Genomic DNA, 24,143 nt, shown 5'->3' with positions numbered 1-24,143 from the left:
AACTACAATCAATTCGGTTATGATCTCGTTAATGCATCGAACCGATCAGCAAGTTATATAATAATTGTAGGGCTGTTCAATATGGTAAAACCGAACCGTACCGAACCGAACCAAACCGAAATAGATAATATGGTTTGGTTTTGGTATATACCATATAAACCAAATGGATATAATTTTATAAAAACCGTAGGATTTGGATATGGTTTGGTATATAACCGACTAAACCGAATAAACCGAACAAAACCGATTAAAAGTAGAAACATGTAAATATGTATCTATTTTAAAACAATACATGAAAATCTATTTGTTACATAAGTTAAATTTGTGTTAATAACTATTACCATAATTTTATAGTAATAAAAAACCTTAATTTGTAAAACACTTGAACTATAACTAAATAACAATACATCGCAATTCATACATCTTATTTTCTAAGTCTTTTTTTGATCTTTTTGATTTATTTTAGTCTTCACTTAATTAATATGAAGATTATAAATTTGATGGACAATAATTAATGGAAAATTTTCAATTGAAAAAGTATGACTTTAATGAACACTAAATATGGATGAGTGGAAAAACTTTTCTTTTATGTTTCTGTTTTGTTTCATATTTTTGTTTTCAAAATTTCAAGCTTTGATTTTAGTTATAGAATTGATTATTTTATTTGATGGTAGAAGCATTTTTACTTTTTTTGTTCATCTATTTGAACATGTAATATATTTTTAATAAATGACTATGTTGACAATATGACTCTAAAATTCATATAATATGATCTCAAACAAAATAATTATGTTTTTTGGTATAAAACCGAATAAACCGAAAACCGACGGTATATAAACCGAACCGAACCGAAGTAAATATGGATTTAGAATGGTAGTTATATTTTACTAACCGAAATACCGAAAACCGAAAAAAACCAAACCGAAACCGAACCGATATCCGGATTGAACACCCCTAAATAATTGTATTCGGTTCATATGAACCGTTTATTTGATTAATTCCGATGTTCTTATGGTCCAACAGCAACGAAACTGGGCTCACATTAGGCCCATTAACTAGCATAACCATCTTCGTTACAGTGCTCTTCACCGCACCATAACACTTTCTACAAGCGTCTCCGTCTTCCTGCCAGTTAAACCTCAACCGCTTTGTTCGAGAGACTCCCATCTCGATATCCACGTGTGTCCGCACTAGAAGTATCCACGTGTGGATGTCTCTGGTTCCACGCAGAACACTCTTGACATTCTCTCTTCTCCGATCATCTTCTCCCCACGTTACCTTAGCTCCCCATCTTTGTTTCTACTCGGATATGCCTAAAAAGCAGGTGGGTTCGTATTGGGATTTTAGCTAATTTCATAAATTTATCGACTTTCTATAACCATCTCTCTAAAGTCTGCACCTTTATGGTTTTGATTCTCTGGTTACAAGAGTTGACTTTAGGACTTTGTTTGTAATGTGTGGGGCACTACTAAAGTCTGCACCTTTACGGTTTTGATTATCTTTGTTTGTGTTGGCAGATAAAGAGAGTTCACGGTGATCAGAAGTGGCAAGTAAAGCCGAAGATGGATGCTCCATCTGGATCCAGTAGTGATCGTTCTGTAACAACAGAAACAGTGAACAGCCAGCTTAGTGGGTTGAGTCTTGAGGAAAAGAACACTAATGCTCAAGTATGGAAGCCTAAGTCATATGGATCAAAAGTTAGTGTCAATCAGAGGAAATTCTTGGAAGATTTTACTGTGGACAAGTCGAGTTGTTGTCAGGCCCAGATTAGAGCCACTTTCTATCCCAAGTTTGAGAACGAAAAGACGGACCAAGAGGTAAAACTCTCACTAGTTCTGTTCTTATGTAACGATGATTGTTAGTTTGGTTTATTACATGTTGCGTTTATGTTTGCTTTTGGTAGATAAGAACACGGATGATTGAGATGGTATCTAAGGGGTTGGCAACGGTGGAGGTATAAATAACATTACATACACTCTATATGTTAATATACCTCTGTTGACACTCTGAAGTTCTAACTGTTTGCGGATCTTTTTGTACTTCACTCTTTATAGGTATCTCTTAAGCATTCAGGCTCTCTCTTTATGTATGCCGGTCACAGTGGTGGGGCATATGCAAAGAACAGTTTTGGTAATATGTAAGCTCATTTATTTCTAGCTTCAGTTTTTACTCATCTTTGTATATTCCTTTCTTTTTCCATGACGAGCTTTTCACAAATGATCTTAAAGGGAAAACTACTAATGAATAAACCCATACTCAATCTCTATATTTGGTTAGTTTCATTTAGAGAATGGATTGCTTCCTCCATCTTAGTTATTCAAATGCATTTTAGTACTCTTATTTTTTCTTTTAATTTTTGATGCTGTTAATATGGAGCTTTCTGGTTCTTGCCGTTTGATATGGCGGCTAAAAGGTTCTCTCACATGCTAACTTCAGTGCTTCATTTGCAGCTATACTGCGGTTGGTGTTTTTGTACTTTCACGGATGTTTAGGGAGGCTTGGGGAACTAAGGCTTTAAATAAGGAGGCAGAATTTAATGATTTTCTTGAGGTATTTCCATGGACAGAACCATAAGCAATCAAAATTTTCAAATTGTCAAGGCTTAGTCAATTGCTAGAAGAGGATATCTCATAATATGCTTATCTTCTCCCAGAAAAATCGCATGTGTATATCTATGGAACTGGTTACAGCTGTTCTTGGAGATCATGGTCAACGCCCACTGGATGATTATGGTGAAGTATTTTCCTTTTTAGATGTTCATAATCATTACCTTACTTACAGAAGTTAATTAAGCCTTCTAAAGACGTCTAGTTAAGAAATGTTGAATTTGCATCTTGCAGTGGTGGTGACGGCTGTTACCGAGTTAGGTAATGGCAAGCCAAAGTTTTACTCAACTTCCGAAATAATTGCATTTTGCCGGAAATGGCGTCTACCAACAAACCATGTTTGGCTGTTTTCCACAAGGTAACTTAGTTAACATTTAGCTAATGTTTTGTTAGTGTTTGTCTAGTTAGCTTTTTGATATCTCTGAACAATCTTGTGTGGACACAGCTTGGCATGATCCTGTCAGCTTACTCAACCTAAGTATAGTAAGAATATGCTGGTAGAATCTGGTTGATGTATTTTACTAGTCTAAACGTTAAGAGTTGTGGTTTTACTAGGAGCAGCCATATACTGATGTGCTTGGATGAACACACTGTCGAAAGTATTTTTAATGTATATTAACAGTTGTGTTTACGTGTATTTTGTGAAGGAAATCAGTGACCTCCTTTTTTGCCGCATTTGATGCACTCTGTGAAGAAGGGACAGCAACTTCAGTCTGTAGAGCTCTTGATGAAGTTGCTGATATATCAGTCCCAGGTAATGTGTTTTTGAGAATTCATATATTTTTTTTCAAAGAATTCAACTTGATGAAGCTCATTGAGTGATTTGGATGAAAATGAGCAGCCTCCAAGGACCATGTGAAGGTGCAGGGTGAGATATTAGAGGGTCTTGTGGCGCGTATCGTAAGCAGTGGGAGCGCCAGAGATATGGAAAATGTATTGAGAGATCATCCTCCACCACCCTTTGATGGAGGTGCATTATCTTATCCTTGTTTATTTTTTGCGTTAGTTTCATAATATTCCATGCTATTCAAGTCCATATAGATATTTATTTATTTTTATCTTCCTTGATTTTTTTTTTTGTTTTTCAATATTTCAGCTGATCTTAATTTGGGACTCAGTTTAAGAGAGATATGTGCTGCCCATAGATCTAACGAGGAACAGGTTCGAAAACTTGTAGAGTGTTTTTGTGTTTTTTTGCTGTCATCTCATTCTCATTCTAAGAGAGGCCCTTTTTTCCTTTTTGTGGGTGTTGTAGCAAATAAAAGCACTTTTAAAGAGTGTTGGCCCAAGCTTTTGCCCCAGTGACTTGGACTGGTTTGGAGATGAATCTGCAGATTCTCATTCGAAAAATGCTGACAAATCTGTTGTAACAAAATTCCTCCAAGCTCAGCCTGCAGATTATTCAACTAGTAAATTACAGGTAACTTGAACTTTGCATCTTTGTTATATATGCATCTTTCACTTGCAAAATGTTTTTTCATTTATTTATGTGTTTTTGATGAAATTTGCGTTCAACAGGAAATGATACGCTTGATGAAGGAAAAACGTCTTCCAGCCGCATTCAAGTGTTACCATAATTTTAATAGAGCTAACGATGTGTCACCTGAGAACCTATTTTATAAATTGGTTGTCCATGTGCACAGTGATTCAGGATTTAGGCGTTACCAGAGAGAGATGAGGTTATCGTTAAAGACTTCTCTAATTACATATGCCTTTTAGTTTGACCGAACTAAGAAAATATTGGTTTCTGTTAACTCAACCATACAATTACCTTGTTTCAGGCACATGCCTGGCTTGTGGCCTTTATATCGAGGTAAACATTTTTTGTTGCTTATTATTTAGCTTTGTTCTTGAAGACAATCTCCATGAACCATTTTCTGATTCATTTGCTAGACTTAATAACGCCTAAATTTTCTTTCTCATCCTTTGTTTAACTATATGTGTTGGTGATTCTTTTTGAGTTTTTCCGTTTCAGGTTTCTTTGTTGATATTAATTTGTTCAAGTCAAACAAAGGAAGGGATCAGATGGCTCTGAAAAGCATTGATAGTGCGGTCAAAGATGCCAGTGAAAACAGTGGTCAGCAAGGAAAAGATGGTTTGGCTGATGATGATGCTAACTTAATGATCAAATTAAAGTTTCTTACATATAAGGTATTTTTTCTCTCAAGAATGTCTTCTGGCTAGAGCAAATTTTCTTTTATTACACTTTGCTACGTCTTTCTCTGCACTGTTATCGTGATGCTGGACATGTCTTCGATTCTTTTGACAGCTGAGAACCTTTCTGATCCGCAATGGCCTATCAATTCTATTTAAAGAGGGGCCGGCAGCTTATAAAGCCTATTACCTTAGGTGAGCTGCTTTCTCCATATGAATACATAGATATAGAGAGTTATCTTGAAGTTATCAAGCTGTAATTTTATATTGCTTTTTTAAACTACTGTTGTTTTTGTATCCAGGCAAATGAAGATATGGGGTACTTCTGATGGAAAGCAGAAGGAACTTTGCAAGATGCTTGATGAATGGTACGAGAATCACTTTACTCTACACATCTAGACTAACCTCATAGATTATTGTTGGAACTTATTTCTTAAGAAAAGTTTCTACTTCTTGAATGTTTCTTTTAATATATACAGGGCTGCTCACATAAAAAGAAAGTGTGGGAATAAGCAGCTATCTTCATCAATATATCTAAGCGAAGCTGAGCCATTCCTGGAGCAGTACGCTAAACGGAGCCCCAAAAATCAAGTTTTGGTAGGGTCTGCTGGGAATCTAGTGAGAGCTGAGGACTTCTTGGCACTTGTTGACGGTGATCTAGATGAAGAAGGTGATCTTATGAAGAAAGATGAAGTGACACCAGCTACTCCTGAGCCAGCTGTGAAGGAAGCTGTCCAAAAGGCCGAGGGGTTAATTGTATTCTTTCCAGGTATTCCTGGATGTGCTAAGTCCGCACTTTGTAAGGAGTTATTGAACGCACCAGGAGGTCTTGGAGATGATCGTTCAGTGCATACTCTGATGGGTGATCTTGTCAAAGGTATTTTAAAATTTGGGATTTTCTCAAAATTTGTTATGGTCTGTTAGTTTTGCTTATGCCACCTCATGATTGTATATTCTACATCCTGGACAGGAAAATATTGGCCAAAGGTTGCTGATGAACGTCGTAAAAAGCCTCAATCAATTATGTTGGCTGACAAAAATGCCCCAAATGAAGATGTCTGGAGACAGGTAACTAGTCCTACGCTGAGAATCTCTTCTATGTGTGTCTTAACAAGTCCCAATTCAGTATAATTTTGTGTGTTTCCTATTTAGATTGAAGACATGTGTAGGAGAACTAGGACTTCTGCAGTTCCAGTCGTTCCTGATTCTGAAGGTATTTAAACTATGTATCCGTTCTATGATGAATATCTGCCTTGGCTCATCTTATGAACTCTCTGCAATTGTTTTTTTTTTTGCACTATTAACTTTTTGGCCCTATGTGAATGTTACAGGAACCGAGTCAAATCCATATTCACTTGATGCCTTGGCTGTTTTCATGTTCCGTGTAATTCAAAGAGTTAACCATCCGGTATTATGCAGTTGCATCTTATACACAGTTTGTCTTCAACTGTGTCATCCAACTTTCTTAACAAGCTATTGTTTCTTTCATATGCAATGGATATTATCAGGGGAATCTCGACAAGGCATCTTCGAATGCAGGCTATGTGCTATTGATGTTTTACCACCTTTATGAAGGAAAGGTAACTATCACAAACGGCCAACTGTTCTTTAAGCCGATACATTATTGGATCTCACATTTATTCGAACTGTTTTTTTTTTTAATAATTTCAGAATCGCAAAGAATTTGAGAGTGAATTGATTGATAGATTTGGCTCGCTTGTCAAGATGCCACTGTTGAGATCAGAAAGGTATATTTTTTTAATTGCAACTTTATATCCATTTGGTTACTAAACCACTCAAGTAACATCTCTCTGTGCTTATTACAGGAGTCCTTTACCTGATCCTGTTAAATCGATTATTGAGGAGGGCATAGACTTGTTCCAGCTCCACAGTAGAAGGCATGGGAGGTGAGTGGCCAACACTACCATTTTACATGACTTGATAAGTTGAATTATCTCAATCAGTAAAACTTGTTCGCATTATATTTTGAGCAACACTGTCTATGCAAACATTAACAGATGCAATGCAATAGTAGTAACTTAGTAAAAGCACTCATGTTTGTTTACCCTGTTTTTGATGTACAACTGAATCATGTTTCAGGAGATAGATACCCCATGAATGAGTGTGTGCTCACAGACATTATTTCTTGTTGGTGTTACAGTTTTATTTCACTTCATCTCAATCAGCTATAGCTTTGGTTTGGTTGTTTCTGACCTTTTTGCTTTCTCTCTAATTTTTCTTGTTGTAGACTTGAGTCCTCAAAAGGAACCTATGCAGCGGAGTGGGCTAAATGGGAAAAACAGCTGCGCAATACTTTAGCTGCAAATTCACAGTATCTCAATTCTATTCAGGTAACTATCCTTTGTCATTGTAGGTAGGCACAAGAAAAAGCTAGAATCTCATACTTTGTATTGTAACTACTTCGAGTTACCTCAGCACATGATGTCTGGTTTGCACCTTTCAGGTTCCGTTTGAGTCTGCGGTTCAGCATGTGCGTGAAGAGCTAAAAAGAATAGCAAAGGGTGAATACAAACCACCAAGCTCAGAGAAAACAAAACATGGCTCTATTGTCTTCGCTGCCATCAACTTACCTGTTACTCAAGTCCATAGTCTTCTTGAAAAGGTAATCAACAAGATTCTTACACGTTCTTTCACATTGAAGATAATTTAAACAAACTCTTCAACCACTTTTCATCAATCTTGCTATTGAAACTCAAGATTCTGTGTGGACTTTGTTCTTAATAGATTTTTTTTCTTCTTATCAGTTGGCCGAATCAAACCCAACAATGAGATCTTTTCTAGAAGGGAAGAAGCACCGCATAGAGGAAAAACTCGAACGTGCTCACGTGACGCTTGCTCACAAGAGAAGCCACGGAGTAGCAGCCGTAGCAAGATACGGTCAACACCTAAACAGAGAAGTACCCGTAGAGCTCACCGAGCTCATCTTCAACGACAAGATGGCTGCTTTTACAGCCCACGTCGGATCTGTAGACGGAGAGACCATAGTCTCCAAGAACGAATGGCCGCATGTCACGTTGTGGACTGCAGAAGGCGTTACTGCGAAAGAGGCCAACGCTTTGCCTCAGCTTTACGCAGACGGCAAGGCTAGTCGCGTAGTGATAGATCCTCCTGCCTCAGTCGCAGGTCCTCTGGAGTTTTTCTGATGTACTTATAGATTATGACATTGCTCGTGGAATGGGACAGTTATGGTATTTTTTTGTAATAAATTGTTTCCATTGTCATGAGATTTTGAGATTAATCTATGAGACATTGAATCACTTCGCATTAGGGACTAAGTAGTCACAAATCGCATTCAAGAAGCTGAAGAACACGTTATGGTCTAATGGTTGTGTCTCTTATTAGAAAATGTTGGTCAGTAGCTATATGCACTGTTTCTGTAAAACCATGTTGGTGTTGTGTTTATTTCAAGACACATGTTGAGTCATTTGATTCAGAGCTTTTGTTCTTCGAACACAATCTAGAGAGTAAATAAAATTTTATTTGGCCGTCTACGTAGATGAATATTCTGTGTAAAAGTTCTAGTCATGAAGGCTGAACATCTATTATTTGAACACTATATGTCATGTCAACTTTCAAATTGCACAACATCCACACAGTCTTGTTTTCATAGTATTGATAGTGTTTGGATATAAATTAATTATTAAGTTGTTTAAAAACATAGTAGTAATATATTTTATTAAGTTGTTTAAAAACATAGTAGTAATATAATATTATTTCCATAGCTACTTTATAATAGATGAATGTATTTAATTTAAAATCTTACAAAAGAAATTGAATCCAATAGAATGTTTCTTTATAATAAGATAAGACTAAAAAGGAAAACGTCAAATAAAAACGTATTAAAAGATAAAGTTATGGAAAACGTCTTCAAACGTCTCACACATTCACACGTTCACTGGCCTCGCATGGCCAGCCTAGACAAAACAACAATATAAAGTTACGAAAACCATATAATTTATATTCTTTGAAATATATTAGAGCATTGGTTACCTCTAGTGACCTATACATGGGTATAGAGGCTTCAAACATTGAAGTATATTTGTCATAATGTATAGCTCAGTGTCGTTCCTTAGCAGATTACCTATAGTAGTATTTTTGTATTCATCAATTGACACAATCACAAGAACATCTCCACGTCGAAACTTTTTTGCATGAGATATAATCCTATAGATTATATTAAGATCAAGAAGGTGTGGCTTTTCGCCGGATTGGTTTCCTCCCTGATTATCTCCTATCTCTAAAATATATATATGCATGTGTTCAAATGTCAAGCCATATGGTTTATGAAAATGATACGTTTTTGGCTATATATGCATCCTAGGGTTAGTATTGGTCTTGGCTATTTAGGTGGTTTTACCCAATTACTATGTATTGACTAGCTGTTTTGATGTTGACATGATTTTCTGCGCCAGAACAACACATGGAAGTTGTTGTGGCAAGTATTTGGTGTCCACTCTGCATCTTTGGAATAGCTAAAGACAAAGAGATAATGTGGAATGAATTTAATCGTTCATGTGTTTGACTCGACTAGTCTCAAAACTATCAACTTTATGTAGGAAAGATCATTTAAATTCTAAATTAAAATAATATTGTTTAAACTTTAGAAACAAACCTATTTATAATCGAATTTCAAATACAATTGGCAAAGATCTTTGACATACACCAAAATATATATTAAGCTAAGTATTTGAGTTGATTATTCATGTAATATATAATTATCTAGGTAGTTAATAGTATTTTAAAAAAAATTCGTTACTTATTCAGGATTAAGTTCAAATCGTATAAATTCATTTTGAGATTATAATTTTTTTGGATTTTCCGGATATCCATTCAGGTTCGATTTAGATAAAACTCATAATCTAAAATACTATAGAACAAGATCCTTTTATGTCGGTTTTGATTTGGTTCAGATTCATTTTTATCGGGTTTGGTTCCGTTTTCGAATTCGGTCTATTCGCACACTCCTAGCATCTACATTCTGCAGATTAATGTAGTTACGAAAAAAAAAATGTAGTTATAGGATTCGGTTCGGTTTTCGAATTCGGTTTAGTAGCTAAACGTTGCTTGCAGTGTAGTTATTGGGAATTATGAAACAGTAACACGACCGAAGGTATCAAAACGTCATTTCGAGATTACATTAGAAGAACGGTCAACGGGTAAGTATTGAGAAATTACCGCAGAGTAAAAAAATAAACAGTATTCTTTTTATTCTTAACGACCGACCAAGGTTAAAAAAAAAAAGGAGGACGAGATACAGGGGCATGATTGTAATTGTACTTAAGATATGATCTTTAAACCCTAGGTTTCTTTCGCATCAGCAACTATAAATAATTGTGAGTACCACTCGTCTTCATTCCTAGATCTTCCGCCTCATCGATATCGCTTAAGCTGAGGTAAGCGTTTCCTCTTCTCTCGATCTTCGTTGAAACGGTACTCGATACGTTCTCGTTGTTGAGTTCCTTGACATTTGATGATTGTTGCTGATAGGATCGGTTAGAATCGTTAAATCTATCGTCGCAGATCTTCTTGATTGTGGAATTGAGCTTCTAGGATGTATTGTATCTTGTGATGGATAGTTGATTGGATCTCTTTGAGTGAACTAGCTAGCTTTCGATTAGTCTAGAATGCAGATTTATTTTTTAATCTTAGATCTGATGCTTGTTGTTGATAGAGGATCGTTTATAATCGTTAATCTAGTGTTATAGAGCTTCTTGATTGTGGAATTGAGCTTGTATGATGTATTGGATCTATTTGATCGATAACTGATAGATCTATTTAAGATGCGTGTAATTTCTATACTCAGTGTGTATTGTTAACTGATGATTCGAGAGCAGCAAAACAAGATGTGATGATATCTGTCTTGTATGCATCTTGAATTTCATGATTTTTTATTAATTATAGCTCGCTTAGCTCAAAGGATAGAGCACCACAAAATTTTATTGTGGTAGAAATCGGTTCGATTCCGATAGCAGCTTACTGTGATGATTGATTTTGAGATTTGATATTGATATATTTCGACTGTGTTGATCGTTTATGTATTGTTTAATTGCTGTAGATTTGCTTGACAATTAGCCATGGGTAAAGAGAAGTTTCACATCAACATTGTGGTCATTGGTCATGTCGACTCTGGAAAATCGACCACCACTGGTCACTTGATCTACAAGCTTGGTGGTATTGACAAGCGTGTGATTGAGAGGTTCGAGAAGGAGGCTGCTGAGATGAACAAGAGGTCTTTCAAGTATGCGTGGGTGTTGGACAAACTGAAGGCTGAGCGTGAGCGTGGTATCACCATTGACATTGCTCTTTGGAAGTTTGAGACCACCAAGTACTACTGCACTGTCATTGATGCTCCTGGACATCGTGATTTCATTAAGAACATGATTACTGGTACCTCCCAGGCTGATTGTGCTGTCCTCATCATTGACTCCACCACCGGCGGGTTTGAAGCTGGTATCTCCAAGGATGGTCAGACCCGTGAGCATGCTCTTCTTGCTTTCACCCTTGGTGTCAAGCAGATGATTTGCTGCTGTAACAAGGTAAACTAACTACTCAGTTTTCGTTGGCTATTGTGATTGTAGTGTTATATTGGGATACTAACAAATGTGTTTTGCGTATTTGTTTTCTTGTTGCAGATGGATGCTACTACCCCTAAGTACTCCAAGGCTAGGTACGATGAGATTATCAAGGAGGTGTCTTCATACCTGAAGAAGGTTGGATACAACCCTGACAAAATCCCATTCGTCCCCATCTCTGGGTTCGAAGGTGACAACATGATTGAGAGGTCCACCAACCTTGACTGGTACAAGGGACCAACTCTCCTTGAAGCACTTGACCAGATCAACGAGCCCAAGAGGCCATCAGACAAGCCCCTCCGTCTCCCACTTCAGGATGTCTACAAGATCGGTGGTATTGGAACGGTGCCAGTGGGTCGTGTTGAGACGGGTATGCTAAAGCCTGGTATGGTTGTGACCTTTGCTCCTTCAGGGTTGACCACTGAGGTTAAGTCTGTTGAGATGCACCACGAGTCTCTTGTGGAGGCACTTCCAGGTGACAACGTGGGATTCAATGTCAAGAACGTTGCTGTCAAGGATCTCAAGCGTGGGTATGTTGCATCCAACTCCAAGGATGATCCAGCAAAGGGTGCTGCCAACTTCACCTCCCAGGTCATCATCATGAACCACCCTGGTCAGATTGGTAACGGTTACGCTCCAGTTCTCGACTGCCACACTTCCCACATTGCCGTCAAGTTCTCTGAGATCCTCACCAAGATTGACAGGCGTTCTGGTAAAGAGATCGAGAAGGAGCCTAAGTTCTTGAAGAATGGTGACGCTGGTATGGTGAAGATGACTCCAACCAAGCCCATGGTTGTTGAGACCTTCTCTGAGTACCCACCCCTTGGACGTTTTGCCGTGAGGGACATGAGGCAGACTGTTGCAGTCGGTGTTATCAAGAGCGTTGACAAGAAGGACCCAACCGGAGCCAAGGTTACCAAGGCTGCCGTCAAGAAGGGTGCCAAGTGAACTATCATCATCGAGACTCTATCATCATCAACCGCAGATGAACTAAAGAACTTTGTGTGTTTTCTTGCTCTAGTTTGGTACGTTGTTGGCTGTTTGTGTTACAGTTTCGTCCCTTCTCCGTCAGAACGTAATTCTCGTAATTGGGTTCTTGATAGGAGGTGGCGGAGCTTCGTCACATAAAAGCAACATTGTTTTTGCTTTACATTTGTTATCTGAATTTTGAGACTTCTTTTCATATTATGTTATGATATGGTGACATTCCTGCGGATATTGATTTCCTTGTTTGTTTTTTCACTCTGTTCTTATTGGTTTTGAAAATAATATCAAGAGGTATTCATCAAAAGAAATTATACGATGAGGAAGAACATTTGTGTCCGACTCTAAAGCAATTTGTAAAGAACACAAAACAAAACAGTGAACCACCCAGTCAAACGAGTAGCCAAATTTTTAGTTTCTCCTCTGACCTTATTTTATTTTGCACTCATAACCTTCTTCAACAACATGTTGGGAGATGCAGGTAGAGTTATTTGGTATTTTGGTGTGCTGATTGGTGCTAGCATACAGAGGCTTTCCATCTTTCTTTTTTAGCATCAATGGCTTTCCATCTTTAATTTAAGACCTGATCATCATTTTTTTTTTGACATCAGACCTGATTATCATTACATTGTTCATTTGAACAGGTTATATATATACTATGTATAATCCATGGTTACTAAGTAACTTTAAATATTTCAATATGGTGAAGGAGCATTTAAATGTTAACGAATTTGTTTTGTGTATCCTTTTGGATTTTCACAATAGTCAACTTGAGCCCGAAGCTATGTGTGACCGACCTCAAAGGCCCAAACGCTAAGAGTCTTGACCATTGACGGCGGAACAAGGGTACGATCGTAATCTTACGCATGATATGATGTTCAAACCCTACATTTCTTTCGAGGCATCCCTATGTATATAAACACGTATCCACTCTCGTAACAATTACTATCTCGATCTTTCTTCAACCTTAGCCGCTACTCACTGAGGTAAGCCTCTCGTCCCGCATCTACGATCTGTTTTCTTATCCTTCTACCTATCTTAGCTGAAACAGTTTCGATCCTTCAGCTTCGATGATTCTGTACATACACCTCATGGATTCTATGCTTTTTGTTGATAGATCGTTTTAGATTCGTTGATTATGTACATACACCTCATGGATTGTATGCTCTCTGTTGATAGATCGTTTTAGATTCGTTGATCTGTTGTCTAACTGCTTATTGATTAACTCAATGTTGATACTGCTCTCTTAGTCATCGGATCGATCTTGTTATGAGTCTTATGTTTATTGGACGAGTGATCGTTGGCTAGATCGTTTTTAGATTCTCTGATATGTTGTTAACTGCTTATTGATTGATGAATCAACGTTGTAACTGCTCTCTTAGTCTTCGGAACGATCTTATTATATCGGACGATTGATTGTTGATTAGATCTATCTGAGGAAATTTGTTAATATGTGTGATTGGGAATGTGCGATTCATGAGCTGCGTAACAATCCTAAGTTACCTTCGTCTTGTGTCAAAGTCGTGGAAACTCTCGGATTGTTTGCTATAGATCTCTTGAATCTTCCTGAGTTTCTTGAATTATAGCTTGCTTAGCTCAGTGGATAGAGCACCACGAACTTTCTGTGGTAGAAATCGGTTCGACTCCGATAGCAGCTTTTTTTACAGCTTCGTTTTCATAAAGATGAATTTGATATTCTGCTATGTATCCTGTTTTGATGAGTATTATATATGTTTGTAAAGAATCATCCATTTGATATTTGCTTTTATACAACTTCGTTTTCATAAAGTGTGTCTGAAGTTTTGATTAATATCATATATTTCTACTGTGTTGATCGTTTTTGTATTGTTTAATCTCTGCAGATTCATTTGACAAGTAGCTATGGGTAAAGAGAAGTTTCACATCAACATTGTGGTCATCGGCCACGTCGACTCTGGAAAGTCAACCACCACTGGTCACTTGATCTACAAGCTTGGTGGTATTGACAAGCGTGTGATTGAGAGGTTCGAGAAGGAGGCTGCTGAGATGAACAAGAGGTCTTTCAAGTATGCGTGGGTGTTGGACAAACTTAAGGCTGAGCGTGAGCGTGGTATCACCATTGACATTGCTCTCTGGAAGTTTGAGACCACCAAGTACTACTGCACTGTCATTGATGCTCCTGGACATCGTGATTTCATCAAGAACATGATTACTGGTACCTCCCAGGCTGATTGTGCTGTCCTCATCATTGACTCCACCACCGGTGGTTTTGAAGCTGGTATCTCCAAGGATGGTCAGACCCGTGAGCATGCTCTTCTTGCTTTCACCCTTGGTGTCAAGCAGATGATTTGCTGCTGTAACAAGGTTAACTAGCTGTTCTTTTTTCATTACTTGCTGTGGTTATACCCTTTTGATTCGTTGCTAACCAATCTGTGTGTTTGAATGTTTTGCAGATGGATGCTACTACTCCTAAGTACTCCAAGGCCAGGTACGATGAGATCATCAAGGAGGTGTCTTCCTACTTGAAGAAGGTTGGATACAACCCTGACAAAATCCCATTCGTCCCCATCTCTGGATTTGAGGGTGACAACATGATTGAGAGGTCCACCAACCTTGACTGGTACAAGGGACCAACTCTCCTTGAGGCACTTGACCAGATCAACGAGCCAAAGAGGCCCTCAGACAAGCCCCTTCGTCTCCCACTTCAGGATGTCTACAAGATTGGTGGTATTGGAACGGTGCCCGTGGGTCGTGTTGAGACTGGTATGCTCAAGCCTGGTATGGTTGTGACCTTCGCTCCTTCAGGGTTGACCACTGAGGTGAAGTCTGTTGAAATGCACCACGAGTCTCTTGTGGAGGCACTTCCAGGTGACAACGTCGGATTCAACGTCAAGAATGTTGCTGTGAAGGATCTCAAGCGTGGGTACGTTGCATCCAACTCCAAGGATGACCCTGCTAAGGGTGCTGCTAACTTCACTTCCCAGGTCATCATCATGAACCACCCTGGTCAGATTGGTAACGGTTACGCTCCAGTTCTTGACTGCCACACCTCCCACATTGCCGTCAAGTTCTCTGAGATCCTCACGAAGATTGACAGGCGTTCTGGAAAAGAGATCGAGAAGGAGCCCAAGTTCTTGAAGAATGGTGACGCTGGTATGGTGAAGATGACTCCAACCAAGCCCATGGTTGTTGAGACCTTCTCCGAGTACCCACCCCTTGGACGTTTCGCTGTTAGGGACATGAGGCAGACTGTTGCAGTCGGTGTCATCAAGAGCGTTGACAAGAAGGACCCAACGGGAGCCAAGGTGACCAAGGCTGCCGTCAAGAAGGGTGCCAAGTGAACTACCTTGAGGAAAACTCTATCACCCGCAGTTGAATGGAAAGACAAATTTAGTTTTTATGTTACATTAGTTTTGTATTTGGTCGCTTGTTTGTGTTGCAGCTTCGTTACTTCTCCGTCAGAGCTCTGTTCACGTAACTGGGTTCTTGATCGGAGGTGGCGAAGCTTCTCATTACTCTAGCTTCCTTCTTTTTTACTTTGTTTTGCTTTCGGATTCTGAACTATTTTGGATCCTCTCTTTATAATGAATATGGTATGTCGTTCCTGCGGTTAATGTCTCGTCTAATTCTTTATCGTTTGTTTCATTCGTGTTTATTATTAACCATGAGTAAACCTTCAAAAATATAAAAGCTCATAGAGGCAGTCTATGCCATGCACAAAATCCTATTGGTTCATGAGGCAGCGAACGCTTTGGCTGTGAACGTATCCTTACTAAGTCGGTACATGTTCATAGCTTGATAAGTAAGAAGCTAACTGGTTTATTATGTAATCTTCAATTAATTTTCATTTTCACTTGTTTTGCTAATATTTTATACTCTGATTTGAAAGTTCATCGGAGGTTATTCTATAAAAAATATTGCAATTTATTTTTTTGAAAATGTAATACATTTTAGTAAGGGAATATGTGCAATCTCATTATTTATTAAGAAAGGTGAAGACTAGGCAGAGAGCCAATAAACCAGGACATGACACACGGCTTAGGTCGGTTCCAACCGGTTTCATTTTCAGCCTGCATCTGTCATGCTTTTTTCCCATTCTTCCAACGCGACCTCTGCTTTTACTTTCTCAGGAACACAATCTGCAAGTTCCAATAATTTGCATTAAATTATAGTTAACAGTGAGGAGTTACATAAACGAATCCTTCAGAGGATTATGTAGATGAAGTAGTACCCGCAAGGAACTCGTATCTCTCACTGTTACTCACTACAGATGCTGCCAATGAGAAGAAACCAAATAAGGTGAAAACGATTTTAGCTCATCATCTATAATAGGTCGATACAAAGCTTACAGAGATGTTTGTAGTGAATGAATTTCTTTTTGTCCTGTACAGAACTTTCATAAGCTTCTCCAGAAAACCGCTCAATGAACAATTCCTTCAAAATTACAAACACTAATCAATGTTACTTATAACACATGATGAAACCAAAACGAGAGAATAAGAAAGATGAATAACATTGCCAAGTTCTACTAGAGAAAAGTAAAACAAAGATGTCTAATTTGCGAGACTTTGATGTCTAATTCACACTGATTAGCAATTCATATTATGAAACTCAGTTATCTCCTAAGCTAACTACATATCGTTGAGAGGCAAGCTATATAAATGACAATGCGATTGATTGAAAACTATACCGTGGCCTTGTTGACAAGAAACACGGCGTCCTGCATGATCTGAGGAGCAGAGTTATCGCTTCTCATTATCCTCCGGATCCTATTCATCGGAAACCTAATCATCTTAGCGTCTTCCACTCCTCCGCCATTGCTTTTCATCGGCTCATCACGTCTCGTTTCTTCTACGGAGTCGCTGCTCGAAGATTCCGAGATCTCGTGAACCTCCGGCTCCTTCTTCACATTGGCCTGTACGTTGGTATTCTTCTTCTTCGGTTTGGAACCGGAGCTGCGTGTGTTACCACCACCAGCTTTGTTGACGCCATCGCTCTTCGGCTTCTTCTCCTGGTTCGGTTTCTTCGACGACACCATTGTTGTCTTGTTTAGAATTAGAACTGTGTTTCACTTTTGCCTGAATAAAACCTATGGATTTTTATATGGGCTTATGTATTTAAGCCTAGTAGGCCCATAGGCCCAGATGGCGATGTTTGACTAGACTGTTTTCATATAATCAATTGTAATAAATTGACAAGACTCTTCTCTCCGTTTCAGAGAAAAATGCATATTTTAAATCTTTCACACTTATTAAAAAAAATATCAAATTTTAGTTACTAATATATTATTTTCATTATCAACTATTTTCCACAATTTTTAATCAATAAAATCTTTATAAACACCATTATATTTTTTGAAATTTACTATTTATAATTAATTTATGTATTAAAAATATAAAATATATATCTTTTTAAAATAAATTATTTTTTAATATAGATTTTTCTAAAACGAAAGAAAATACATGGAAAGTTAAGGACTAACAAGTGGTTGAAAAAAAAAAACTAACAAGTGGAATATGAAACTATAGTTTTTATTATTTTAATTTTGTAAAAACTATTCAAAGTTTAATTAAATATTTGAACAATTGTTTAGTCATGGACAAAAAGGAAACACTTGCAATAAACACTAGAAATTTTATCTTGCGTCTGATATAATCTCGGAGAGGCGTCAGCGATTAAGATAAGGAAGGATGGAATAATGTTGGACGTGTGAGACAGAAGAGGTGTCCACAAACTAAACCCAGTACGTGTGATCAACGACACGCGTAAGACCGTAACCAGCTCTCTCTGTAATATTAAACGTCGTGTCGTAATTCATGTCTTCAATCTCCAAGATGACCAGTTTTGGCGTTTCATATAGTGTCTTGTCTTTAATTAAGACTTTAACTACTCCACGGCAACAACCAAAGCTGTGAAGTGTGCAACAGAACAACGGTGTGTTATCAACATTATGGCTATAGTGGAAGAACCCATCCTTTCGAGATTGGACCGTATTGATTTCATGGTGAGGAAGCTAGAGGAGATGAAAGGAAGCTCGAGTCCATCGACTCCATCGAGTGGCCGGACTCATACATCTTCACTGGATCTGTCTTCACCGAGGAGGAGCACAGGGAAAAAACATCAGTGCCGTTCGATGGAGCAAGTGATGGAGGAGACTAAACGTAAAGGAACGTTTCTAGAGAGACTAAACAACGTGGAGGAGCAAGTTCTCAAGCTCTGTTCACACTACGAGGAAGAGTTTAAGGAGGATAAGGAGAAGAAGACAAAGAAGAAGAAGAAAGGGTTGAGGAAGCTGGTTGATAAAGTTGTTGGACCTTCTTCTCCCACTACTAATCACTCCAATAGCTGGCGCCGCTAGGCCATTCTACTCTGTTTTCCACGTGTATAATAATTCAACCATGTGTGAAAAGCTTTTTCTTATTTTTTTCTGTGATGAACCCAGTAGAGTCTTGAGTTTTTGTCAAAATTTGTTCTGATACTTTCAGACACTTGTTTTAGTTGTTTTTTGGTATGTTTTTATTACACCTGATTACACTGTTTCATTACAATCATAATCCGCCATTAAATGTACTTGGTGAAACATACGTACTTAATAACAGACCACGACATAAGGACAATGGTCATGACTACCACCGTTTAATTCACCAAGTCTAATTAATTAATAGTTTTATACACACGAATTAGTAAAATGATTCGATTTAATTAATTAATGAGAAAGTCAACAAGTTCCTTTTTAATCATAAAATTAAGACAGCAACTAAACAGTACACTCAAGTTTCACCTGTTTCTCTTTTTACTTTTCCCTTTTGTTGTTGTTTAAGCAAAACTTTCAAAAGCTTTTCGATCTTTATCGCTCTTCGGTTCTTCCATCATCTCAGGATCTCAATCTTCCGTTTTGACTGATCCGCGTCCAGGACCAAATCGATACTCAAGTGAGTCCACCTGCTACTCACTAGCTAGGTTTCTCTTTTTAACTGTGGATCTAAGCCAAGTTCTCTCCTCCTTTGTTCAGCTACGGCGAAGCTTTCCATCTCCACTCCTCCTTCGCAGCAGCTATGTTCTGGAAGCTCACCTCCCTCTCTGCCTCATCTCCTGTGAGTTTAAGAGACTTAAAAAAAAAAAAAAACTTTCGGACAGTTGTATGGTTCGAAATTAGATTTTATGTTTGGTCTCTTGTCTGTGTGTGTTCCATTGTCTCATGGATTTTTGAAATTGCTCATTTAATTGATGTTTTTTTGTCCGTTATGTTACCAACATAGGTGGAGACTATACTAGACAAAGAAAGTTTCACCTTGGAAGAGCTTCTTGACGAGGAAGAGATTATTCAAGAATGCAAGGCTTTGAATAGCCGCCTCATTAATTTGTAAGCTTCCTCCCTGTATCATCTATAATCTGCTTGTTACTCCTCAATAAATCTGATTTTCTTGAAAAACTTTATTGATTTGGGTATTAATTGTTGCAGTCTAAGGGATAAAGCTCAAGTGGAGCAGTTGTTGCGGTACATTGTGGAAGAGTCTCCAGATGATGCTGATAGTAAACGTGCTTTCAAGTAAAATATGCTTCCTTTGTTTCTAACTTGAGTTACCATTTCTCTTTCTCTCGAGCTAATAATGGATTCTTCTCTTAGGTTCCCATTCATCTCCTGCGAAATATTCACATGTGAAATTGATGTTATTCTCAAATCTCTGGTGGAGGATGATGAAGTAATTCTCTCATTCATCGTTTTACCTTATGCACAAATTACTTTCAATTTTTCAATTGTTACCCACTTGCTCTAGATCTCAGTTGTGGTTTAATTTGATCTTGCAGCTGATGGACTTGCTATTTTCCTTTTTAGAACCAAATCGTTCTCATAGTGCATTGCTGGCAGGCTATTTCAGCAAGGTACTCTCAGTTATACATAAGTTCCCGCCCCGGTAGTTATTTGTTTCTATCTATATATATTATATGCCTTCAGTTATCTCAAGGCTCTACGATGTGCTACTTACTTGTCTCTGTTTGGTGTAGGTCGTCATTTGCCTTATGGTCAGGAAGACTGCAGCGGTTATGAATTATGTAAAAGTAAGTTATAAATTTTCTTAAATGGATGGTAATCTTATTTTCTTTCCCCTTTTTTTAATAGACATTACGTTTTCTATTCAATATACTGAACTATTGATGGCTGAAAATTTAGACGAGAAAACTTTAATAAAATGTTATGGAATTTATTTTGCTTGATTACTGGAATTTTATAAGGGGTATTGTAGAATAAGACTTATTTTTTGCTATCTGTGAAATTAGTTGAACTGTTTATGATTTGTATTGTGTTGAGGTACCTACACTGGCTACAGTTCTCAAAGTAAACTTTTGATGATCACAGGGGAATCAAAATGTTTTACGCCGGTTGGTTGATTTGATTGGAATAACATCCATCATGGAGGTAATTGGTTTGTCTTAGGCGCAGATGCAACTTCTGTGGCTTCAGAGGTCATTTTTGCAGTGATATTTTATAGGTTCTAGTTCGCTTGGTGGGGGCTGATGATCACGTCTACCCCAACTTTCTAGATATGATGCAATGGTTGGCGGATAGCAATTTACTTGAAATGATTGTGGACAAACTTAAACCATCTGTAAGTGAATAAAACTTTTTTATGTAATCATTATCTTCAGTCTGATCTGATATTTGTAGTTTCTTGCCATCTCTTAGAGTCCTGCGGAGGTTCAAGCAAATGCAGCAGAAACACTATGTGCAATTTCTCGGAATGCACCGTCAGCTTTAGCTACACAGCTCTCTAGCTCTAGGTTTGTAATCCTTTATTGCTTCAGTAAATTGATAATTAGAAGTGTTTTCACGTGGCAGCACAACTTTTTTTCCCTGTTATTGCAGCTTCGTTGCTAGGATATTTGGTCATGCTCTTGAAGACTCACACTCAAAATCGGGTCTAGTTCATTCGCTTTCAGTATGCACCTCTCTGTTGGATCCGAGGAAACCTGCTGCGTCATCATCGTCCATGTTCAGTTCTTATAGAGGTCAACACATGTTCGAGTCTCATGTCCCAGTGTCCCAGGAGACTATTGATGCCATGCTGCCTAAACTCAGTAAGTTAGATCCTAAAAAGTAATATCTTCACATAAGCGTCCATATTATTACTCTCTCTCCCTATTTGGAGTGGACACATAATCTAATTTTGTACATAGATAATAGTCAACCCTGTTCTTATGTGATATTTCTTGTATATGTAAGATACTATGTCATATAAGTATTCCATATGAAGGTTTATGTATTCACTGGCCTTAAATGATTATTTATCTTTTTTGTCCGCAGGCGACTTGCTTAAGCTTCTCACTGTAGCATCTGACAGCAAAGTGTTGCCTACAACATATGGTGAACTGAGACCTCCTCTTGGAAAGCATCGTCTAAAGGTTAGATCCAAAAACTGAGCACTCAGGAAAGAATCTGTAGTGCTACGACATAAGCAAAATCTCTATGATTAAGATTCGGTTTTGCTATATTTTTGTTTCAGATTGTGGAGTTTATTGCAGTTTTGTTGAGAACTGGAAGTGAAGCTGCAGAGAAGGAGTTAATTAGTTCAGGAACAATTAAAAGAACACTTGATCTGTTTTTTGAGTAAGGCATTGTCTAAACTTCAAACTTTTGATCTCAGCGTTGAGTTTTCTGCTAGATATTAAAATAATCAAGTACTATCAACATATGAAGGTATCCATACAACAACGCTCTGCATCATCAAGTGGAGAGTATAATACTTTCATGTTTGGAAAGCAATAGCGATTTGATGGTTAACTATATCGTTAGAGAATGCAATCTCATTGGAAAGTTCCTCGCTTCAGACAGGGACTCAAATCTCTCAAGTGATAGCCAGGTATTACCATTTGCTATGTTCACATCATTTCCAAATGACATAGTGTCATGTCAAGTCAGCTCCAGTGTTCATATTAGCTTAACAACTATTCTTTCCATTTTATTTTTCTTTTGTGTGAGGTAGCACACTGTAGCCGCCACTGGGAAAAAAGTCCCTCGAGTCGGATATATTGGACATGTCACAAGAATATTAAATAAAATTGGACTGTTGAGTAACAGCAACGGCAAGATAAAGGAATACCTTCAGGTTGGTATTACCATCAAACAACCCCCTGATGTGTAGTTTTTCTTCTGCCACCTTTCAAGCTTGCTGACTGGGCTTTGTTCATTCCCAAATCTTTAGGAAAACAGCGAGTGGAGTGAGTGGCAAGGTAGTGTTCTACAGGAGCGCAACACTGTTGAGAATGTCAACAGATGGGGATGCGGGTACGTTCATTACCTCTGGTCACTAGTCATATAGTAGCCATCAAAAATGACCAGTCACTGCTACATACGCTGATTATTGATGTAAATTTTCATGTGTGATCCTTTTCCATCTTGCATTTATATTTAATTCTGCTCTAAGAGTAACCAATCATGATATTTATCATGATTAATAGAACTGATAAATTGCAGTTTTTTGCTCTATAATACATGTCTTAGTCAAAATGTTATTTCTTCTCATCATGAGCTTGTATTGGAGTCTTGACTTTACATTCACTTTTGGGTTATTAATATTCCTAAACCAACTGTAACTTGTAGGCGTCCAGCTACAGTACAAGATAGGACAAGAGATAGCGATGAGGAAGACAGGGATTACGATGTTGCAGCTCTGGCCAATAATTTAAGCCAAGCTTTTAGATACAAAATGTATGGAAACGATGACAACGAAGAGGACCACCACAATGCTCTCGACAGAGATGATGATGTAAGTCCTCTTTTCCCCCTATAGGGATGCAAGTTAATTACATTATTATGGTTGATACTACACAGGATGTTTACTTCGATGATGAATCTGCTGAAGTAGTAATCTCTTCCTTAAGGCTCGGTGATGACCAAGGAAGGTGAATTATTCCATAAGTTTTTTTTTTACTAATGAAACTGGTGTCTTGTCCAGAGTAATGACTTTGAATCATTCTCACTACGTTGCTGCAGCTTGTTTACAAATTCGGATTGGTTCACATTCCAAGACAACACATTCGGCAGCACGCCCCCTGACACAACAGGTTCTAATACCATAGAGGACGCTGAACTGAACAGAGCGTTCAATGGCAACACTAGCAGCAGTGACTACGACGAGGTTGTTGTTGGAGAAGAAGACGATGATCTAACCAGGAGTCCAGAGGAGAGTCCAATGGGGTTCTTCGACTTCAACACGTTGGATAAAAGCGAAGAAGCTTTTGCAGAACAGCCACCTGAATGGGTTGGGTGGGGAGAAACATCATCCGAGATGCAAGTGAGTGGCACTGGTCTGAACCCATTCATTGATGATGATGATGACACACCGATGCATGAGGTAAAAACCGAACCAGTAATTCAAAACGGGTCAGAAAGATCGCTGTTCGAGAAGGAGTATGTGGGAGTTGAAGCAGAAGGGACAGAGAAAGCGATGGAGCAGGCGATAAAAGAAGGGATAGTAGGGGAAGCTGGAGCAATGAAGAGGAACATGGAGATGGTTGAGGACGACCAAAAGTCTGAGGAAAGTTTGGGAGTGAAGGAGTTCAACGATAACAACTACTGGAAAGTGAATCAAGAAGTTGGAGTTCTTGAGTCAAAAGAAACAGCCTGATAAGAGATGTAATCTTGTACAGTACTATAATTTTTGTATGAGAGTGTTGTGTAAGTTCTCTTTGTTTCTTTACTCTTTTCATTATTAGGTTGCTTTGTCTTCCACAAAGTTTGTTCTTGAGCAGACATTTAAAACTCTTTTAATGCTTTTCTCTTATCTCTGAGATTTTCAAAATTAAACTAATGCAAATCATGTTAATA

The 24,143-nt window shown here is 38.1% G+C and overlaps 6 protein-coding genes across 10 annotated transcripts; 5 read left to right on the top strand and 1 right to left on the bottom strand.

The window, feature by feature from the left end:
• Positions 1 to 1,089: 1,089 nt before the first annotated feature.
• Positions 1,090 to 8,038, top strand: BNAA09G49170D (tRNA ligase 1). Of its 2 annotated transcripts, XM_013861076.3 has the most exons (26): positions 1,090 to 1,324; positions 1,518 to 1,817; positions 1,904 to 1,954; positions 2,055 to 2,137; positions 2,451 to 2,550; positions 2,654 to 2,732; positions 2,841 to 2,964; positions 3,254 to 3,360; positions 3,448 to 3,576; positions 3,703 to 3,767; positions 3,862 to 4,026; positions 4,125 to 4,285; positions 4,388 to 4,419; positions 4,582 to 4,757; positions 4,876 to 4,955; positions 5,063 to 5,128; positions 5,240 to 5,637; positions 5,731 to 5,828; positions 5,913 to 5,973; positions 6,092 to 6,168; positions 6,269 to 6,340; positions 6,432 to 6,508; positions 6,587 to 6,667; positions 7,009 to 7,111; positions 7,225 to 7,383; positions 7,526 to 8,038. In XM_013861076.3, the coding sequence occupies exons 1-26, from the start codon at positions 1,211 to 1,213 to the stop codon at positions 7,922 to 7,924; spliced, it is 3,357 nt and encodes a 1,118-aa protein (XP_013716530.2). In that variant the 5' UTR covers positions 1,090 to 1,210; the 3' UTR covers positions 7,925 to 8,038. The 2 variants fall into 2 exon arrangements, with proteins under 2 accessions (XP_013716530.2, XP_013716532.1); XM_013861078.2 differs by lacking the exons at positions 1,090 to 1,324; positions 1,518 to 1,817 and having other exon boundaries at positions 2,055 to 2,130.
• Positions 8,039 to 10,083: 2,045 nt separating this feature from the next.
• Positions 10,084 to 12,595, top strand: LOC106413694 (elongation factor 1-alpha 1). 3 transcript variants are annotated; one of them, XM_048741900.1, is made up of 3 exons: positions 10,084 to 10,174; positions 10,837 to 11,317; positions 11,414 to 12,595. In XM_048741900.1, exons 2-3 carry the CDS (start codon positions 10,856 to 10,858, stop codon positions 12,299 to 12,301), a joined length of 1,350 nt encoding a protein of 449 aa, XP_048597857.1. In that variant the 5' UTR covers positions 10,084 to 10,174; positions 10,837 to 10,855; the 3' UTR covers positions 12,302 to 12,595. The 3 variants fall into 3 exon arrangements, with proteins under 3 accessions (XP_048597857.1, XP_048597858.1, XP_048597856.1); XM_048741901.1 differs by having other exon boundaries at positions 10,145 to 10,211; XM_048741899.1 differs by lacking the exon at positions 10,084 to 10,174 and having other exon boundaries at positions 10,807 to 11,317.
• A 599-nt stretch (positions 12,596 to 13,194) lies between these two features.
• LOC106420064 (elongation factor 1-alpha 1) lies at positions 13,195 to 15,930 on the top strand. The gene is made up of 3 exons (XM_013860892.3): positions 13,195 to 13,323; positions 14,200 to 14,680; positions 14,770 to 15,930. The coding sequence occupies exons 2-3, from the start codon at positions 14,219 to 14,221 to the stop codon at positions 15,655 to 15,657; spliced, it is 1,350 nt and encodes a 449-aa protein (XP_013716346.1). The 5' UTR covers positions 13,195 to 13,323; positions 14,200 to 14,218; the 3' UTR covers positions 15,658 to 15,930.
• Positions 15,931 to 16,222: 292 nt separating this feature from the next.
• Positions 16,223 to 17,390, bottom strand: LOC106420010 (chromatin accessibility complex protein 1). The gene is made up of 4 exons (XM_013860847.3): positions 17,007 to 17,390; positions 16,666 to 16,750; positions 16,548 to 16,589; positions 16,223 to 16,455 (listed from the first exon to the last, which is right to left on the bottom strand). Exons 1-4 carry the CDS (start codon positions 17,352 to 17,354, stop codon positions 16,382 to 16,384), a joined length of 549 nt encoding a protein of 182 aa, XP_013716301.2. The 5' UTR covers positions 17,355 to 17,390; the 3' UTR covers positions 16,223 to 16,381.
• A 759-nt stretch (positions 17,391 to 18,149) lies between these two features.
• LOC106420059 lies at positions 18,150 to 18,886 on the top strand. Its single transcript, XM_013860888.3, has one exon. It carries the CDS (start codon positions 18,267 to 18,269, stop codon positions 18,672 to 18,674), a length of 408 nt encoding a protein of 135 aa, XP_013716342.2. The 5' UTR covers positions 18,150 to 18,266; the 3' UTR covers positions 18,675 to 18,886.
• Positions 18,887 to 19,083: 197 nt separating this feature from the next.
• LOC106420192 (serine/threonine-protein phosphatase 6 regulatory subunit 3-like) lies at positions 19,084 to 24,105 on the top strand. Of its 2 annotated transcripts, XM_048741898.1 has the most exons (19): positions 19,084 to 19,248; positions 19,329 to 19,410; positions 19,576 to 19,679; positions 19,779 to 19,865; positions 19,944 to 20,019; positions 20,126 to 20,200; positions 20,324 to 20,377; positions 20,676 to 20,735; positions 20,809 to 20,925; positions 21,003 to 21,097; positions 21,183 to 21,394; positions 21,621 to 21,718; positions 21,820 to 21,923; positions 22,014 to 22,176; positions 22,300 to 22,422; positions 22,519 to 22,601; positions 22,917 to 23,082; positions 23,148 to 23,214; positions 23,310 to 23,632. In XM_048741898.1, the coding sequence occupies exons 2-19, from the start codon at positions 19,372 to 19,374 to the stop codon at positions 23,393 to 23,395; spliced, it is 1,809 nt and encodes a 602-aa protein (XP_048597855.1). In that variant the 5' UTR covers positions 19,084 to 19,248; positions 19,329 to 19,371; the 3' UTR covers positions 23,396 to 23,632. The 2 variants fall into 2 exon arrangements, with proteins under 2 accessions (XP_048597855.1, XP_048597854.1); XM_048741897.1 differs by having other exon boundaries at positions 19,171 to 19,410; positions 23,148 to 23,218; positions 23,310 to 24,105.
• Positions 24,106 to 24,143: the final 38 nt, after the last annotated feature.

The sequence above is a fragment of the Brassica napus genome, chromosome A9, assembly GCF_020379485.1.
Source record: "Brassica napus cultivar Da-Ae chromosome A9, Da-Ae, whole genome shotgun sequence".
Lineage (NCBI taxonomy): Eukaryota > Viridiplantae > Streptophyta > Magnoliopsida > Brassicales > Brassicaceae > Brassica > Brassica napus.
The sequence above is the reverse complement of the archived record's forward strand: the minus strand, read 5'-3'. Positions and strand labels throughout refer to the sequence as shown.